Source organism: Rhinatrema bivittatum, chromosome 1, assembly GCF_901001135.1.
Source record: "Rhinatrema bivittatum chromosome 1, aRhiBiv1.1, whole genome shotgun sequence".
NCBI lineage: Eukaryota > Metazoa > Chordata > Amphibia > Gymnophiona > Rhinatrematidae > Rhinatrema > Rhinatrema bivittatum.
Window position 1 is genome coordinate 346,607,367 of NC_042615.1, and position 21,249 is coordinate 346,628,615.

Below are 21,249 nucleotides of genomic sequence, written 5' to 3' on the forward strand. Positions count from 1 at the left end.
CAGAGGCAGGATAAAGTCAGGAGGTATAGATTTCAGCAGCCAATGAAATGATCCATACACCCCCCCTGAGCCAAGCCAATAGTGTGGTGATACGTCTGTTGCTATGTGGAAAGGAACCAATCATGTGATGACACATCATCTGCCTTTGTATGAATGTACAATAAAAGAGGGCTCTGAGGTGTGCTCAGCCCTTCTCTTCCTGCCTGCCATGAAAGCTGCCTGATGCGTATTCATTGCCTCCATATTCTACATCTGGTGATCCCGCGACGTGATGATAAACTCCATGCTCATTCGGCTGGACATAGCTTAGGTACGTACCGTTCAACAGATTTGCAATCGTAAGTATTTTTAAAGTACTTTTTAGTATTTTTTAAGTATTTTTCAGCAAGTTTGTTCCCCACATTTGTGAGCATGGGAAGTGATTTATCTGTACAGCAAAGGCTACATGCCAGGGAGCTGCAGAAAATCATCAAGAATCATTATTTCATCACCAGAAGGAAAAAAGCACAAGTCAGCCTGGGGGACTTAGAAAAATTAATAAGTGAAATAGCTTGCCATTGCCCTTGGTATTCAATAGAGGCTGGAACTCTGAATATCCAGGACTGGATTTTAATAGGCAATAGTCTTCATATGGTCCCCAGAGCTCCCATAAAGCAATTATTAATTTGGCAAAAATGTACAGAGGCCATAGAACACATAGGAAAAAAAAGTTTCAAGACAGCATTTTCAAACCATGTGCTTTTAGAAGCAGGTAGACTCAATCAGAATACCCTTCCCCCATCTTATGCTCAATCTCCCTCAGAGACAGCAAATTCTTTGTATCAGCTCTCCATACCCACACCCAAGCCCATTCACACCTTCCCCACTTCTTTAGAAAAGCAACCCTTGAGAACAATTGAGCCACAACCTGGCCTGGGTGGGGTGATTAGCATTGAATTTCAGCAGAAACAGCAGAAAGAAAACTTTACAGGAAAAGAATTAGAAGGACTTCAAGCCTTTCTCATCACAGAAAAGACCCATGAACTAGGGGGGACAGAATATGAAATAGAACATCTGGGGACACACACTCACAAGGCACCGTCCCCTACCATGGCTCCTGTGGCTTCCTCTGCGTCCACCTCAGAGAAAAGGCCCCAGGAAACTGAAAACACGGAGGTCAGAAAAACTAGCCTCCCTCCATCTTGCCTGCAAGCCCTTCCCCCACCAATCACCAACTCCCTGTACCCCCATTTGCCATTGCCTGAGACAGTCATTAATTCTGCATCACCAATTTGTCCAGGTAAATTACCATCTCAAACCGCTGCTCCCGGTAACAATTTATGTGCCGCGGTCAGCATGGGATTTCACCTAGAACATGGAAATCTCACAAGGGAGGAATTATTGGAAGGGATTCAAGCCTCTCCTATTACAAAAGGGATTAAAGAACCAGGTGTGGCAGCAATAGAGTTGAGTGCTGCCCGGAGTGCCATGAGCAGTGGCACTCCGGCAGCGTATAAGACCTTGGGCCAGGCAGCTGCACTCCTGCGTTACAAGCAAAGAAAATATCAATATGAAAAAAAATGATTTAATTATACACTTCAATGACCTATTGCAGACCAGATTAAACAGAGTAATTGAACAAACAGGACAGATTTGGAAAAAATGGTTTCTCTTAGTCTTTGAATTCAGTTACAAAAAATCTGCATACTTTGAGAGTATTTCCCCCACAGAAAGTGTATACAGAGCCTTATGTTAAAACTGTACTGAAATTTCAACAATATACTGTGTAAATTACATGTGAAAATTTCCCTTTTGCAAAGTTTATTTGGCTCACATTTAAAATGACTCCATTTCTCTGAGATTTAAGTTTATAGCAATTGTTTGAATTGCTAGCGTACAGAACTTGTATTTTTACTGTGATTCTCCCTTTCAGGACAAAAGTAAATTAAAATAGAATCTGTCTGCAAGAAATCAGCAAGTCCTTGCCAGCCATTGTCTCTGGATGATGCAATCTAAATTGTTAAACAATGCTATCTTACAGTTCCTATTGACTGAAGGATTAATTCGTTAGGTGCAGTTCTTTTCTTTTGAGAAACACTGCTCCTCCCCCCCTTTACTGTCTTTCTGTTAACTCTTGCTTGCCACTCATGGGGGAGGGAGGGAGAACTTTTGAAAAGAAAAAAAAACTGGACTTAGTCCTGCAGTTTCTCTCTCTAGTTTCTATATGTTAGAACTCAGACAGATCAGATCTCCTGCTGATCCAAATCTTTTCCCTCAACCTTCAATGCATTCCTACACTAGCCCTTCATCTGTTGTTAATCTTTTTAATACTTTCAAACTTCTTTCTGAGGTTACTGACAAGGACATTTAATAGTAGTTACAGTCACTTTAGCGTGCAGCAGACAGAGCTGAGCGAACAGCGTGTTTAATTTCCTATTCTAATAATTATATGAAGAAATTGTATTCTGATATTCCACATTGAAAGTAAGCTCAGAGTATTATTGATTGCAACCTGGAACAATAATTGCAATCTATAAAGTAATGATGGTGTCTCCACTAGGAGGCGCTATGCTATTCTACACCCTTTTGTATGCTCACTCCGTTCTTCCATGGGGTGTAAATCTGGTGGTTCAGATCCCTCCCCTTCACGAGGCAGCGACAGGCTTAGGGCGGCTATTTTCTTTTAGTTGGTCCCTTTTTTAATTTGGCTGATTTTCCTTTTTTCTGCTAGCAGCTCTGTGTTCTATTCTAGGGAGTAGGTATCGTAAGTTTAGTAAAGTTTTGAAGAAAAAGAAGGTCTGACTTTTTTTCTGATCTGCCATGTGGCCTGCACTCCTGGAACTTGAATCTCTGAGCCAAAGGAAAGTATTAGTTTCTATGTATCTTTATTTGTTCTCAGACAGTAAAAGAGAACAAAGAACTAGACAGAGGAATCTGAGCAGCAGCGAGGTTCCAGGGGAGGACGCCACCCTAGCAGTTCGGGGAGCTCAGCAATGGGGTTTTTCAGCAGCTTCTCTGCCTGAGGAGGAGACCGCGTGTTGGCTCTGTGGCGCTGAGAGACTGTTCCCCTGCTTGCTGTTGAGGTGCAGGTGGTGCAGGGAGGAACAGCATATGCATGCAGCAAAAGCATTCAAGGGTCTGCATCAAGCATGACCGCACCAGTAGAATAAGCCTCACGGATGACAGGGTCTAGCACTGAGACTTTCCCATCAGCGCAGAAATGGTGGCCATTTTCGATTCCCTAGCAGCGTCGGCGGGAGAGGCAGGAGAATCCCTTCCTCAACGATCGCCAGCAGTTCCCTATCCCGCAGAGATGCACTTGCACTGAGGAGGAGTAGAGGTCTTCTGCTGGTTTTAATTTGCTTATGCGAAAGCGTTTTTAGCGAGATGCTGGCTCTTGGCCCCAGTCTCCACGGATTCTTGGTGAGTCAAAAGGCCTGAGCTGTTGAGAAGCTCTTCAGGCCAATGATTTTCGGTCCTGGATGTTAAATGGATCCAGGCCTAAATGCACTGAAGGTGCAGGTGGTTCTTTTCTCGTGTGCATAGGCGTGTGCAAACATCCTCACCGTGTGGCAGTTGCATGTGCTGGGACCTGTGCATGTAAGGCCACGGCCTAGATTTTAGCATGTACGTCTGCGACCTAGACTTGAGTGCATATTTGCGCAGCTATATGTACGCATATGACTATGGCCTATACGAGCGCGTATTTGCGCATGTACTTGTGCGCATATGACCGCAACCTAGTCTTGAGTTTGTATTTGCATACGTCCTGGAGGGGTGTGAGTGTAAGCCCAGGTGGCATTGATATGCACACAGGCGGCCACCTAGAGCTGACGTTCAGGAGAGTTAGGCGCCAAGGACGAACAGATCCAAGTGCCTTGCTATCTGTGAGGCTTGCCATATGATAGAAATTCAGTCCTCGCTCTCTCCGTTTGTGTCAGTGCTGTTTATATGCTCAAAGCGATTTGACTTTTATAGCTTTTACCCATGTTGGGACATCCCTTGGCCTCTGGTGTCTCTGGAGGAGGAGTGGAGTGGGAGGCGAGGCAATGGTCAGTTCTCCTCCCTTGTTCCCGAGGGCAGAAGCTTCTCCTAGAGAGGTTGGAAAGAGCAAGGTTGAGCCTATGGACTCTGGTATAGTTCTACCTTCCTCCTCCTGAGTGAAATGTTTCCAGGGTCTGCAGACCATTTTGCAGGGGTGCCCAGCGAAGGCGAAGCAACCTACAATGTAGGGATCACATGCTTGGGCATCTCATTTGTCAGTCATGGTGGGCAAATGCTGCAGGGAGGCTGTCCCTGTAATGTTGAAGGAGGTGTGGATCATGAGACATTGGAGGATTCCAATGGGGATTTGGCTTTATCACTTCTAGAAGAGGGAGAAATTGCATATGATTTAGTTCCGACACCTGGGGGCAGTTTGGCGTTCACTCGAACGTTGAAGACCTGGCTACATTACCTTTTTTTACCGCCTGCTTCTCAGATCCATCGATGGGTCTCCTGATCGAATCCAATCATAGCACACACTTTCACCATCTGATAGCAAATTATTTGTTATTTACACTTGGATACCGAGCCTATTTCTTGCCTTGCCCCAATTTATGGTAATTCCTTGATTTCATCCGTTTTTAAAGAATGGAGAGATTCAACTCTGGAAAGACGGGAGACTTCAAACGTTTGAAGATCTGAGCTCTGACTATGATCTCCCTGTCTCCTCACATGTTAATTATCTCCAACTCCCTTTCTTCTTTTTTTGATCTGCAAGCTCAACTCCCCAAGCCTATGGTATATATAGTTTTCTCTCTGATCCTGAAGCATATATGAAAGAAGTTTCACTTCTCTATAAGGGTTATCTCCAGGGGAGGGATGGTAATGCAACTTCCCAGGCCCTTATAGATATTTGGAATTGGGATATGGGTAAGGCCTACACCGCTCAAACTTGGAAGTGAATCTGGACCACCACTCACCACAGTTCTAATTTGCCAGCGCCGTATAGAGTTAATGTTGCACTTATTACATAGAACATACCATACACTGGTTTACTACGCAGCCATAAACTTGTCCCACAGTTCACAATGTTGGTGAGGTTGTGGTGAGCGAGGCACCTACATTCATATGTGGTGGTATTGTGTTGGAGTCCAAATCTTTTGGGAAAAGCTTACAGGTGAAATTGCTGATATCATACAGGTCCCTGTTTATTTATCCCCTGGGCTGGGTTTACTGGGACGTTAGACTCTGCTCAGATTTTTCTTTTTTTTTCACAGTGATGTCTTGCTGAGTTTGTTGACTCAGACCCTGAAGACACTTAGGGCCTCATTTTCCAAGGAGTTACCGCGTGTGATAATTCCGCAAATCGCGCTAACAGCAGTTAACGCGATTTGCAAATGCAAATTTTTAATTTTGTATTCAGGGGGCGGAGCAAATGTAAAGTAGGGAGGATTTATCGTGTGCTGCGAAACAGCCGCACTGTTAGCATGGCCAATAACTACACCTCTTTCATTTGCGTTACGTTGTGTGCTACAGGCCAGTAAAGGTTTATAGCGGTTCACGATGTTTCCTGACAGGCCTGTTTCAGTATGATGCAGGCTGAGAGAGAGAGAGGGAGAGGGAGAGAGAGATTTAGAGACTCTCTTACCATAGTGCCTCCTCCCTAGACAGGTATTTGTATCCCGCGAGTTACTAGGTGGGCCTCCCATAGGGACACAAATACCTGTCTAGGGAGGAGGCACTATGGTAAGAGAGTCTCTCTCTCTCTCTCTCTCTCTCATTCTGAAACAGGCCTGTCAGGAAACATCGTGAACCGCGATATACTGGCAATGTAGCCCAAATTGGGCTAATAGTGCAACTTGCGATAACAGCCTTTCGCATAGCTGATATCGCAATTTGCGATACACATGCTTATTAGCATAAGGTACACCCCTTTTTGGTATCGCATGCGATATTGGAAAATGAGGCCCTTAGTGTGGCCGGAGGTCAATTTTAAGCTAAGCATCCTGTTTCCTGTTCCCCCCTCCCCCCCCCCATCCAATTCGTGAGATATTGGATTTAAAGAAGGTAAATGCATCTCTCAAGGTTCCATGTTTCCACATGGAAACTCTGAGGTCCGTCAAAGCGGTGGCACACAAGGGAGGCTTCTTGGCTTCTCTTGCCTTGATAGAGGCATATCTGTACATAGCCATCAGGCTGGAGCACCAGAGATTCATGTCCTAAAGGAACATTTTCAGTTTCAAGTCCTTCTTCAGCTGGCGACAGCTCCACATACTTTCACTAAGGTGATGGTGGTGGGGGCAGCCGCATGGCAAAAGGAGGGTGTGTTGGTGTATCTGTATCTGAATGACTGGCTTATTCATGCGAAATCAAATGACCTCTGACGACAATCAATACAAAAGGTACCAATGAGCTTGAAGTCTCTAGGATGGGTGGTGAACCTAGCATTGAGCCATTTAGTCCTCTTACAAACTCTGGAGTATCTGGGAGATCAGCTCAATACACTAGTGAAGAGAGTGTTTCTCACAGAGAGATTGCTGAAATTGCAGAGCCAGATTAGGCTTCTGCTAGAGCTTTCGGTGCAGGGACTATTTAAAGGTCTGGGTTCTATGGCATCAATGCATTGGGCGTCCACACATATGCAGCTTCTGCAGGGGGCTCTTCTCCTGCTGGAATCCATTAGTGGAAGTTTCATCTTCCTCGTTTATTAGAGGGGGAAGCCAGGGACAGTTTTTCATGGTGCTTGCACTAATCTCGAGCATGGTGAGGAACTGGAGATTCTGAACTGGATAATAGTCACCACCGATGCAAGCCTCGCTGGATGGAGGGCAATGTGGCAAGATTGGTTGGTGCAGGGCCAGTGGTTGAAATAGGTGGTCTCATGGCCTATCAATCAGTTAGCGACGAGAGTGGTGCATTTCACATTGTTTGCCTGTCTGCCAAGGTTACACGGGCTTCCAGTATGGATCCTATCAGACAAAGCAATGATGATGGACTACATCAACTGTCAAGGCGAAACCAAGAATCAAGCAGTGGCTTGAAAGGCCCGGGAGTTGATTCTCTGGGCAGAACAGCACTTGGAGCTGCTGGAAAGGTCTCTCAAAGCCGGCGTGAACTATGTTTAGGTGGATTTTATCAGTCAGAGAAAGTTAGATCTCAGGGAATGGGAGCTGTCAGAGGGAGTGAGGTGTCTCATTCACGGAAGATGGGGATATCTCGACCAAAGAGAACACCAAGGCATCGTGGTTTTTCAGCCGCTGAATAGAACACAGTACAAAGAAAGCTCTGGTGCTGCCGTGGACTCAAGGGATTCTTCTTTGTCTTCCCTCCCATGGCCTCTGGTGGACAAGGGATTATGGCGGACAGAGAAACCAGGCAACATGACCCTGGTAGTTCCAAAGTGGCCACATCGACCATGTTTCCCAGATCTGATCAACATGGCCACAGATGGGCCCCTGAGGTTCGGACATCAGTCGACTGTTTTCCACCAGGGCCCAATATTTTTAGGTCAGGTGGCTCACTTCTGTCTCACGGCTTTGCTTCTGAGAGGAGACAACTGAAATGGAGGTGATATTCTAAAGCGGTTATTTCCACCTTCTACATCATTGACGTATGTGTGGATTTGGAGGATCTTTGAGTACTGGTCTCCTGTTGACAGAGTGCAGCCTCAGTCTGTTCAGGCTACGGTATCGCATATTTTGGCTTTTCTACAGAAAGGTTCTGGTCAAGGGACTGGCCTTTAACTCTTTGTGTCCAGATAGCAACATTGGGCTGTCTTCAGGGTAAGGTGCAAGGGTATCCTCTGTCCGCACATCCGGAGGTTCAGTGGTTCCCATCAGGGAGCTAAGAACTTGTGTCCTCAGGTACGGAACATTTGTCCATCTTGGAATCTGAATCTAGTCCTTATAGGATTGTGTGAGGCTCTGTTTGAACCACTAAAGAGAACTACGATTAAAGACTTGACTCTTAAAGTGGTTTTCTTGGTTGCTATTTGTTCAGCCAGGAGAATTTCAGAGCTCCAGGCACTGCCGTGTTGAGATCCCTTATTACAGATGTCTGATTCGAGGGTATCTTTATGCATGGTGCCTTCTTTTTTTTGCTTGAGATAGTCTCGGCGTTCCATCTTAGTTAGACAGTAGAGCTTCCAGCTTTTATGGATTTGGATTCCCTTACACCTCATAAGTGAGAGCTTAGGCTCTTAGATTGGAAGCATGCATTATTGAGGTATCTAAAGGTCACATATGATTTCCATAGACTGCATCTCCTCTTTGTGGATCATAACACCTCTTTATACTGTGGAGTGGTCCAGAGAAGGAAAGTAAGTTATCTAAGGCAGGAATTGTGCGGTGGCTGAAGGAAGTAATTGAGTTGACTTACATTTATAAAGGGTGCCTGCTGCCGGGCAGTTTAGGGGCGCACCTGACATGTTCTCATGCGACTTCCTCCACTGAGTCACATCAGGTATCTCCATATGAAATTTGCTGGGTGGCTACTGGGAAGTAGTTGCCCACTTCTGCTAGGCACTATCACTTGGATGTCAGGGCTCTGGCTTACATGTGCTTTAATGAGAGTGTTCTACAAGCGGAACTCTCTATGTCCTACTTGAGTACAGGGGAGCTTAGGTACATCCCAGGAGTCTGGACTGATCTGGGTTTGTACAGGGAAAGGAAAATTGGTTCTTACCTGCTAATTTTCGTTCCTGTAGTACCACAGATCAGTCCAGAGAACTGACTATTTACTTTTTTTGGGGGGGGGGGCGGGGGGGGGAAGAGTCTGCCAATCATACTGTTGCTTTGTATATAGTGCAGACCTGTTGGAGGTTTTCAGTGCTGATTGCTTATGTTAAATTTGGGAAATGAGTTTTCTGTTGTCTTTTTGGGGAACTTCACCTTCTTCCAGCTTGTTGGAGGGGAGCGAGTTTGCTTAGAAATTTATGGTTGTTACTGTCATCTCGGCTTGGGAACAGGTCAATACTGAGGGACTGCAGGTGGCATACAAGGTTATGTACAGTGTCAGTGAAACTTTCTCTGTCTCCATCTGCTGGCAAGGAGGCAAAACCCAGGAGTCTGGATTGATATGTGGTATTACAGGAATGAAAATTAGCAGGGATACTATTTATTTTATTTACACCATCTCATAATCCACTATTTCCAAATTGGTCCATGCAGAGTACAATAATTACATTCATAATAAATACATTTAAACATAAATTAAAACAATATTAATACACATTAAAAACAAAATCCAACACACTACATGAGACAATAAAAGGCTGTTCTTAAATGCCTTTTGTTATGTTTTATTGGGAAAATGCCTGCTGAAACAAAGTCTTGACCTTCTTCCTGAATTTCTTGAGAACTGGTTCATTTTGTAACTTAAATGGTAGAAAATTCCTTAGAGTTGCTATGGAATCAGCTTATACTAGAGGATTAAAATTTATTGGACAGGTATGGGCCTTAGATCAGATGGTACCTTTTGAATTCCTGGTGCAGCAATATTAGACTTCTGGTAATACTTTACCCACATAAGAGCGATTAAAGCAGTTCCTGATGAAACAAAGTGGTCAGCTGGGTCCTCAGACCTTTGAATTTCGTGGAACTTATCCTCAGTAGACCTGTGGGGAGGGCTAAGCTAATATCGGGCCTATATTGTGGACTGGTGGAAACATTTATAAACATTGCTAAGCTGAGATCCTTGATACAGATACGGAACACAATTACTTTTATAGTCAGATGAGATGGATTGGGAAGGCCAATGGGAGGGGGCTCACCACAGTTCTATTTGTAGGCGTAGAGTAGATCTTATGTTTAAATTGCTGCACAGGACATATTAATATCCTGTGTTATTTCATAAAATCAATCCCTCTTACTCTGTTCTTTGCTGGAGAAGGGGACATATATCCATGTGGTGGACTTGCCCTTGAGTACAGAAATTCTGGGTTGGAATCTTTGAGTTGATTTTGAAAATTGTTGGGCAGGTTTCAGTTTCTCTTGAATTGGCACTGTTGGAATGATGGGATTCTCCTTCAATTTCAGGGAAATTGAAAACTTGGTAAATTAATTATCATTAGCCACTCAATTCACCGTTGCTTGGGTTTGGAAGAATACACCTGAGCTGGCCAGTTGGAAATCTCAAACGTTTAAGATAGCTCGAAAAGAGAAGTTGTCACACTAAAAGGCTACTTTCAGGAGTATAATTCAATTTGGGAGTGATTTTGGAAATACTGAGATGTTCCCTTGTAGTCTGTTAACCTATGGCTCTTGATTATTGATATCAGAAGCACACCCTTTCTATTTTCTCCCTTTTTTTATTCTGCCAAATGGGTGGATACCACATTTGTTCAACGGCCATCATGGTTTATAGTTTGAACGCGAGATGTTATTCTTTGCTACTGATGTTATATTCTTATAGTTACTTTCAAAGCAAACCTTTTGTTTGGTTATACCTGATTGGATGACTATTGCCTGGTCTTTTCTTTGTATTTTGTACTTTACAAAGTAAAATGTTATTATAAAAAATAAAGTTTGTATGAGGCCTGGGTATGGTTTAAAACATGCTATTTTCCAGTTTGATAAAATCTGGAGCTATTGTGCAAGTATGCTGGAGGACTGAAGAAAGATCTATTTTTTTTTTAAATTTTCATTAATGAAGCAAAGAACTATTGAATCTGCTACAAAAGAAGGACATGCAGCAAACACTGCCAAAAATGCTGTTTGTTGCAGTATAAGTTATCACCCCGATTTAGAACTCTGTTTTGAAACACAGATCCATGTCAGGGTAAAGTGCTTGTTGGAATATGAAGAAGTTTTAATAATTACAATTGAGACACCAAAAGAAATTTGGATACATTTTTGCCTGCTTTCAGAGAAGCCTTCAATTTGTCAGACAAGTTTTTGGTTTTATTTGCATATAAAACATTTTAAAGTTAAAATCACTGATTTTGATCAATGACTACATTTAGGGCAATTGAAAGTTGATAAGCTGCAAGTGCCTACTATGATGGTCACAATTTTCCATATTTGAGATATTAAACAGATATAATTTAGTCACCATGGTTGATGGAGAATTTAATATATTGATGTGTATATGTTCCTCTTTTGTAAGAGATTTGTTTCTATTGGTATTGTTTAAAAATGCCATCTTGGAAGCCCAGATAAAATGTATTCCATGCATTAAGAAAGGTCATACGAAGACCAAATGACTACCAACATGGTTTAATGATGAGGTGAAAGAGGAAATTCAAGCCAAAAGAGCATTTTTCAAAAAAAATGGTAAGCAGACTAAATGAATAAAATAGGCAAGAGTATAAGTACTGGCAAGTTAAATGTAAAACAGTAGTAATTTATACCAAGAAAGAATTTGAAAAGCCCAGAGAGGCAAAAACTAATAATAAAAATTTCCAAGTATATTCAAGCAAAAAGGCTATGTGTAAGTCAGATGAACTGCTAAATGACCAAGGGGTAAAAGGATTGCTCAGGGAAGGCAAGCAAATAGCAGAAAAACTGAATGAATTGTTTGCTTCAGTCTTTATTGAGGAGGATGTTGGGAACATATCCATGTGAAAAACATTCTTTGATGGCAATGATTCTTCACAGGTGATCTGTACTGGGATCTATGCTGTTTAACATATTCATACATGATCTAGAAAAGGGAACAATGAATAAAATTTATCATATTTGCAAATGAAAGAAAATTATTCAAAGTTGTTAAAACCAACAATGGAATGTGAGGAAACTGCAGAAGGACTTTGCGAGACCAGAAGACTGAGCATCTGAATGGCAGGGATGCATATAGGGAAAAATAATCCTAACTATCTGTAAACAGAGTTCTCAGCAGGCAATAGGATGAATCAGCCATTATGCATGGGTGAATTCATCTGACGGCTTTGACACTAACCCAGCTCTCAAAGCTCAATAAAATCTTTGCTAGGCATGCGCAGGAGTTCCTGCACCTGCTGCATTATGAGCTCCTCAGTCTCTTCCAGAGCTTAAGCTTCAGTGAGGGAGTCTATTCTTCAGGAAAGCATAAATTAATTATGGCTAATTCATTCTGCTGTATATGGAGAACTCTAGTTACAAGTAAGCAAATTTACTTTCTCCTCCTTTACTTTTTACTGGTAGAATAAGCTGTGTAAAACTCCTTGTCCTAAGTTAGTGTCACCTCATAACATGCTATCCAGACAGTAGTAGGGTATAAAGATGTGAACAGACAACCAAGAATAGCCTTGCAAATGTCTTCAACAGTAGTGGCCCTGAATTGAAGCACGGACTTCACTATGGATCTCACTTGATGAGCCCTGACAGATTTTGTAATCTGTAAGCCAGATAATGCATAATAGTGAACTAAACACAGTCTGCTAGCCAAACGGACCAAGTTTGTTTAGCAACTGCCATTCCCAATCTATTGGGATAAAGAAAACATGAAAAGTTAAGCACAATTATGAGGTTCAGTCCTCTTTAGATAAGATACCAGGGCTTTCTTACATTCAACAATGAAGAACCCATTTTTCTTTGCACGCAAGTGGAATTGGAAAGAATGTAGGTATCACAATGGCTTAATAAAAGTGAAATGCAGAAACTACTCTCAGAAGGAACTAGGGATACATTTGTAAATCTACCTCATTGTAAAAAATTGCTGGTATGATGAATAAGAAACCGGTGCCTGTATTTCACCTACTCTTCATGCCGAAGAGATGGCCATGAAAAACAACACTTTCCAGGAGAGAAACTAAGTCCACCGATTTGAGAAGCTAGAAAGGAGGCTTCATGAGTGAGACACAAATACATTGAGGTCACAAGGCACTGCATGTTTATTGACTAGAAGCATGTAATGCCATAGTCCTTTCATGAATCTTGATCTATTAGAGTCCATTCTACTTGCTGGTGGTATGCCGCAAAAGAATAGAGATGAACTTTGAAGAAATGCTAAGGCTCAAGGACGAAAATAATAGATATTGAAGCAAGACTCTCATGTCATATGAGAAGGGGTCCAGCTTGCAGGACCTACACCATGTCATAAACCTATTCCATTTGAAGTCGTAGTATCTTCTGGTTGAAGATTTCCTAGTGGAAATAAGAACATTCTCACATCTCTTTGGAAAAGAGCAAAGAGGAGACTATTGCACATTCAACATCCATGCAGTGAGGGCAGGTTAAGATGAGCAGAGCCTGTGTGATGAGAGGAGAAGACAGTTGCTATGAAGATTATCCCTGCCTTGGCCCGATGAACCTTTTGGATGGTTCTGGCATTGAGAGGAATTGAAGTATGTGCATAGAGTAGACAGATGCTCCAGTTTAGCACAAAAGGAGCAGAAGCTGATCTGTAGCTATTCGGATGCATGGAGCAGAACTTCAACCTTTCTGTTACCTTCCACAAAGAATAGATCGATCACTGACTTTCTCCAGTGACTGAATAAGTCATCTGCAATTCATTAATCCAGGGACAACTTGTGCAGTTAACACTCTGCTGAAATGGTTCGCCAAGATATTCTGGATTTCCGGAAGATAGGTCACCTGGAGATAGACAATGTGATGACCTGCCCATAACCAGATATAGAGGACCGCCTGACGAGAGGGTATAGGAGCCTGTACCTCCCTGCTTGTTTATGTAGAACATGGCCACTTGGTTGTCCATCTAGCTTAACATTCTCTTTCCTGAAAGAAAGCCCATAGAGCATAGCAGATGGCTCCCAGCTCCAAGTGGTTGATTTGTAGATGACACGCCACTGGGGACCACGATCCTCATGTCTATGCCTCTCTGGTGTGTACTCTCCATCCCTTGCTGGAAGTATCACTTGATGCAGTGGAAAGTGCAACAAGAGGCTTACCCTTTAGAACCTCCAGATTTATATACCATTGAAGGGATGTTCTTATCTCAGGGTTCACAGATATTTGGTGGCATAAAGACTGAAAGAATTGATCCCATTGGTATTGAAGGCCCTACATGTGCAGATGAGTCAGAGGAACTACATACACCAAAATAGCCATGTGTCTCAGGAGGACTGACCTTGTTGACTTTTGGTCTTAACGAAGGAAAGACCTAACCAGGCCCCCTCAGCAATGCTACACTTTTGACAGGGAGAAATACTTTCTCCTGACGCAAGTCTATCCAGGCTCCTATGAACTGAATTCTTTGAACTGGAAATAGTTAAGATACCAAGAGATATCAATAAAAGAAAATACAGAGAGAAAGAGTGCACATCCATACTGATGCTTGGACAAAAAAAAAAAAAGACTCACACGGGAATTCCCTCATATCATTAGTAGAGCAAAAGCTCTATGAGCTAAGAGAGAAAAGTTCATTTGGTGCCGTCGAATGACATCATATACATGTCATGGCTAATTCAATCCTGCTTGTCGATGGAGAACAGGGTTTAAAAGAGGTTTAGACAAGTCCCTGAAAGAACAGTCCATAAAAAATTATTGGCCAAGTAGACTAGGGATAGCCATCACTACCCCCTGGGAGTAACAACAGATAGATCTACTTTTTGGGAACCGGAAACTTGTAACCTGGACTGATCATTATCAGGTTGCTGGGCTGCATAGATATTGGTCTGACTAGGCATGGCATTTCTTAAGTTCTTATGCCAAATCAAGGCCTGACTGTGCTAAACTATCTGATATCTCCGAAGGTGTAAGTGCAGCTAATCCTGTTAGTTCAGACAATATTTTCTTGAAACTGCGAGCCTACCAAGAACCAGTGTGGTTTCTAGCTGCAATTAGGTTTGTCTTTCTTCCTTCTGTGCAGATCCTAGCAAACATATTGTTGCAATATACTATATATGGACTGTAGCAGCTTGAAATTAAACCTCATTGGGTGGGTCAATGAAGCAATTATGCACCTTTTCTGAAAAAACAGTGGTCAAATTGCAAGAATAAGAGAAGTGTGAAAGGAAACACTGTTCATCTGCACAAATGTCAGTGCAATATCACATCCATGTAAACATTACAATCTACCCTGGTTAAAGATAACCTCAGTCTTCAACATAAAATAGAGATGTTGGACAAAAATGCTAGGAAATGCAACTTTTGTTTTATTAATTTTCCTATAATAACTTCTATACCAAATACCTTCCTGCCCACAGGCAAACTGGGGCTGAAGATGGAGGTGTTGAGAGCCAGCAAGACTCTAACTAGGGGAATGAACTCAATTTGATGGTGATTTTGGAAAAAAAACATAGGAAGAGGTGATAACCAGGGCCACTTTATTAAAGACATTTGTACTACTGCCGGACAAGACTTGAACTGTTAGGGCATATTTTCAGACTAGAGATGTATTACTCTTTAATCAGAAGGTCTGTGTTTTAACTGACTTCTGTAGAACTAATTAAGACAGAAGAAGAAAATTCCTGGCATTATGCTCTGGAGTTATCTAACTGGGTGCAGAATTTTTCTTAACATTTCTGTATAAAATGTATTGTGAGGTATTAGGAGGTATGGTTTGCTTTTTTTCAATCCAAATCAGCTTAAAAGGTTTTTGGATGATTATAGTGCCCATTCGGTTGTGGGATAAACCCCTGAAAATAAGAGATTTGTTTTGTACAAGTTAGAAGTACCTGCCTTATATGGACTGCAAACTGGTTAAAATGGTCAGTTTTCTCAATGCAGAAAGCTAAACAGTGACGTGCTTCAGGGATCTGTACTGAGACCAGTGCTTTTTAATATATTTTTAAATGACCTGGAATGGGGAATGACAACTAAGATGATCAAATTTGCAGATGACAAAAAATTATTCCGAGTTTTTAAATGACAAACGTATTGTGAAAAATTATAGGAGGACCTTGCGAGACTAGAAGACTGCGCATTCAAATGGCAGTTGAAATTTAATGTGGACAACTGCAAAGTGATACACGTGGGGAAAAGTAACCTGTACTGTAGTTACATGGGGCCCGATATTCAAAGCATGTTCAGCTCTCAATAGTCAAATAAGTAGGACTTATCTGGCTATCTAGCAGATAGCTGAATATCTGGTTATATTCAGTTGCTACTAGATAGATGGATAAGTCACTTACCAGCTCTCTTTTAGTTGGGTGGGCAGCGGGCGGATCAGGGCAATGCTACTTATTCATTCGCTCTTATCCGGTTAAATTAATTGGATAAGTTAGACCAGCCTTAGAGCTGGTCTAACTTAGCCAGATATAACTTACTCAGCTAAGTAGCGAGATATATGCAGATATTAAGCGGCATAGCCACGCCGCTGAATATCTCTTGTAACTTAGCTGGATAAGATATATCCAGCTAAGTTACTTATCCAGGCAGCACTGAATATTGGGCCCATGATGTTAGGCTCAATATTAAGAATTACTAACCAGAAAAAGGACCTGGTCGTCATAGTGGACAGTACTTTGAAATCCTTGGCTCATAATTTGGCGACAGTCAAAAAAGCAAATAGAATTTAGAAATTATTAGGAAAGGAATGGAGAACAAAACAGAGAATGCCATAATACTTCTGTATTGCTCCATGGTGAGGCCACACCTGGAGTACTGTGTGAAGCTTTGGTTGCCATATCTCAAAAAAAGATAGAGAATTGCAACCAAAAAGACAAAGGGGATGGAACAGCTCTTATGAGGAAAGGCTGAAGAGGTTAGGGCTGTTCAGCTTAGAGAAAAGATGGCTGAGAGGGGGCTATGATAACAGTCTATAAAGGCATTGCCAAATAGTTATAAGTTATATGTAAACCGATACGATGTGCAAACGGCTGTCGGTATATAAAATTCTCTAAATAAAAATAAAAAAATAAAGAATAGAATAAGTAAATGTAAATTTGTTATTTATTCTTTCAAAAAATATGACGACTCAGGGACACTCCATGAAGTAAGTAAGTAGGACATTCAGAACAAATTGGAGAAAATTCTTTTTCACTCAACGCACAATTAAGTTCTGGAATTTATTGATGGAGGATATGCTTAAGGCAGTTAGTGTCGCTGGGTTTAGAAAAAGGTTTGGAAAAGTTCCTGGAGGAGAAGTCCATAAGCTATGATTAACCAAGTAGGGAATAGCCACTACTTATCACTACACAATAGCAGCAAGGGATCTATTTAGGATCTTGCCAGGTACTTATGATCTGAATTGCCACTGTTGGAAACAGGATACTGGGCTTGATGGACCCTTGATCTGACTTAGTATGGCAAGTCTAATGTAATAACTTAATGGGGAATTAACTCACCTTCTTTATAATGTTTTTTCTTTATGTTTCCTGTAATGCTTCTCTACTGCTCCTTTTGGGAACTGGCAATGTAACACATTGTTTTCTTTCCTTCTTTTTTTCTTTTATTATTATTTTCTTGGATATGAGACACTTATTGCCTGTCAAAAGTGTTTTACTCGACATATACTATGAAATACTACTAAATAAGCACTTCTTAGTAGGGAAGCAGGCTGGTAACAATGGAAAGAGAATTAAAAAAAGATTTGAATATGAAGGCATTCAGATCCTGTGTGTGCCAACTAACATTTCAGCAGGATGTGCTAACAAATTAGGATTGTACATTATATTCCTTCATAGCATGTACTTAAATACTCTTGCATAGCTCCCATCTAATCTACTCTGTTTCCATCTACTATTTCAAGCTCAGTCTGCTCTCCTGCTCCCTACCAGTAACTATGCAAGCCTCCCCACTAGATTCTCAACCCACCTTTCCCCCTCCCCACACTCTACGATCTCTCCGCCCCTCTGATCCCCTGCCCCCCCTCCTCCAAACCTCTAGCCCCTTGACCACCCCCTCCCTTTTAGCATCAACCCCATCTCTATTAATCAATTGTCCTGTACAGACAGTACCACCCCTTAAAACACTGCTTTGGTTTGATCACCAACTAATTGATTGAAAAACTGCTTGCTTGTTCGTTCGTCCGTTGTTTGTTGATCACCTTCCAAGTCGTTCAGCTAGTCATTATTTTACTTTGCTAGTTTTCTTCTCTATAGTAGCGCTATGTTAAGCTATTTCCATTTCTTACAGTTGTCCTGAATTCATCACCTTGTTTTATGTAACTTTTTCTCCTATATCGTTGGTTTCCCTTGTTTTGCTGTAAACCGGTACGATAAGATATTTATCTTGAGTATCGGTATATTAAAAGATTCTAAATAAAATAAAATAAATAACTGTGTGGCTTCAATTTTCATATCCTTGCTACTGTACCTTGGAAGAAGGTAATCGTATTAAATTAAATCTTTCAAAAAAGTTATCCAATCACTAGTTAAGCTTTACAGTCCAAAAATTCAATTTAATTATATTTCTGAGCCATGTTCTGGAAAAGGAAAAAAAACAAAACACTGTTTTATGCCTCTGCTTAATTCTCCTCTGGTAAATGAATGCCCTAGAAGTTTATAGAATTCTGTAAAATTAGTTCTTAATAGTTTTATTTTTTGTTTTTACTCACAAATATCCCTATTCCCTTTACTTTTGGCAGTTTCTTAGGTGTCATTTCGGTTCTTCAGTGTGCCTTTCCTTTTCCTATAAAACTATACAGGGAACAATACAAACCCTGGGAAAAGAGAACATTTATGGGGGATGTTTTTTTAAATTTGCTTAGTGTTAGATTATTTCATATTTAGTATGCAACTGCTATAATTACATTGGTTTTTGTTTTAGGTTGCTTATTATATTCGCTACACCTAATGTGGTGTCTTTTTTTCCTGTTATTGTTGGCTGAAAGCTAAAATAAATAAAATAAAAGCCTGCTATCCAGCAGGCTGAAAACTAAAATAAACATCTCTGGTGGAAAACATTTCATGTAAAAAAAAAATGGGATAAATGGGTTACTTTTGCATTTCCAATCATATTATATTTGCCCTGTTTACCAATTAGAAAAGGCATAGGATAAAATGGAAAAGTAAAGCTTATATAGCACTTTATCATGACACAAGATTTAAAAGCACATTAAAATAAAATAAGACTAGTTTCTTATTACTAAATACAGTGATAACAAGGATTTTCACTAAAACTTTCCTTAAAGAATCTGACACAAATCTCAATATCTTACCATACCTTGCAAGAGAACAGAGCATTCCATGCAGTGCCACGTATATCAAGTCACAATACCACAAGAGATGATCACAGGTCACTAGCTTTGGCATAATAAACGGAAGTGTGGTCCAAAAGTGTGAATGATTTAAGTGTTTAAAAAAAAAGAAAGAAAGTAGTACCTTATGAAACTAGCGATGTACACATGAACAAATGTGGCCATCAAGTACTGACAGTCAAACCGATCCATTATTCCTCCATGTCCTGGGATAGTATTTGCAAAGTCCTGGTGAAAATCACATTAGAGAAAAGTATTCAAAGAACGCATGCTTTATGGAACAAGCCTTTCATTAGGTTTTAGACAAACTATTGCTTGCCAATTTATTTGGGGCAGGGGCGGGGTGGGAAGGGTGGGTGCTGCTTTGTTTCCCTGTCTCTTAATAGTTGTAGTGCTGAAATGTTTATTCCTAGTTAGCAAAGGGGAATGCATTTCCCTATTCCTACTATTAAAACCATCCTATGTTCTAGATCTGAGGGTTATTCAAAGGAGAATTATGTTCACACACCATACCCAAAATGTTTTTAAACTCATCCAAAGTACATATTATCTGGACCAAGAAAGCCTATGGCATAGACAGCAACAATCTCACAATACACGGACTGCTGTGACTAGTACATATACTTTAGTTTACTTATCAGTTTTCAACACTGTACTATGGATCTGCCAAAGGTCACTAATCAGAATAAAAACAGTTCATACATACTCTTAAAGGAGAACTATTTTACCTAAAGTTAGTTTCTCCTTTTCAGGGTGCACGGCACTGTATTTTAGAACAGCAGTACAAACCTTTGCTATGCAGTGGGTCACTTTAGCAACAAACTGACAGGCTAATGCAATATTGTGCGTTCAGGCTAGCGCACAGTTTAACGCATGTTTTGGACACATGTCCATAACCCCTGATGCAATAAGGGGATTGGCGCATCCAAAACATGCAAATGCCACGTTGATCATGCTATTAGCTAGTACCCCCAATATAAAAAATAACTATGTGCCCGACGTGTACATTTTAACCCTCAAAGGTTAATGCCAGCCTGGGAGCGGGCATTAAATCTTGAGGTGCCCCAAAACCTGCACAGAAAAGCAGAAAATACTGCTTTTCTGTGGATCCTCCAACTTAATATTGTCGTGACTGCATTAAGACTTTTTTTTCCTTTTAGCTGATTTCTATAGTTCCTCTGACTTAATATCACGACCGATATTGTCAGAGGAACTACAGAAAGCAGCAAAAAGGGGAAAAAAAGTCCTAATGCAGTCAAGTTAGGAAAACAGATGCTTGTAAAATTGTGCATCCATTTTCCTAACCCGTATGCAGCCGACTCCTGGGCACCTGATGTCATGAACGCGATAGAGGCGCACAACTTATCCCAGCGCATCCTTTTTAGCGTGGCAGCCGGTGGCATAACGAAGAGAGGGCCAGAGGGGCCAAGGTCCTCAGCTGCCAGGCTGTAGGGGGCACCAAGAGGGCAGAGAATCCCATCCCGCCCAAAGAAGAAAACCGAGAGCACCACTCCTGCCCGGCGGCAGAAGAGGAGGCGGCCTGCGGCTGCTGGGGGAGCCCATCCTGCTGTGCGACTGAAAAGAGGCAGCATCAGCGGCCGGGCTATGCAGCTGAAAAGAGACTGCATCGGTGCCAGGCCGTGAGGCTGAAGAGAGGAGCAACAGCAAGCAGCCTGTGTGGTCAAAAACAAGAGCTGTGCTTGCTCACAAGGAAGACAGTGGAGTCCTCCTACTGCATGGAAGTCCAAGAAAAAAGCTGCTGCTGCTGCTGCTCCCTGCACTTAGAAGGGAGAGAAAAAAAGTGCATGCGTGCGAGCATGTGTGAGTGTAAGTGGGTGTGAGAGCATATTGGAGAGAGAGAGCATGTTTGTGTGTAAGCATGTGTGGGAGAGAGAAAGCATGTGTCTGTGTGTGCACAAAAGCATGTGAGGGAAAAAGAGTAAGTGTGTGAGACAGAGCATGTGGGGAAGAGAATCTTTGGGGGGGTGAGAGCATGTGGGGGAGAGAGAGCATTTGTGTGTGTATGAGAGCATGTGGGGGAGAGAGAGCATTTGTGTGTGTATGAGAGCATGTGGGGGAGAGAGAAGGTGTGAGAGCATGTAGAGGAGACTGTGTGTGTGTGTGTGTGTGTGTATGAAAGAGAGTGCATGTGGGGGAGAGTGAGGGTGTGAGAGAAAGAGAGCATGTGTATGTGAGAGCATATGGGGGAGAGAGTGTGTGTATGAATGTGTGTGAGTAAGCAAGTGTGTTTGTGAGAGAGAGAAGAAA

At 41.7% G+C, this 21,249-nt stretch overlaps 1 protein-coding gene across 1 annotated transcript in view; it reads right to left on the bottom strand.

Annotated features, from left to right (window-relative positions):
• The window catches only part of CDS1 (CDP-diacylglycerol synthase 1), a 194,843-nt gene that overhangs the window by 23,671 nt on the left and 149,923 nt on the right, over positions 1 to 21,249 (bottom strand). Inside the window, exon 12 of the mRNA XM_029599378.1 lies at positions 19,106 to 19,209. Coding sequence (XP_029455238.1) covers positions 19,106 to 19,209 — 104 coding nt within the window. The remainder of the gene's footprint in view (positions 1 to 19,105; positions 19,210 to 21,249) is intronic.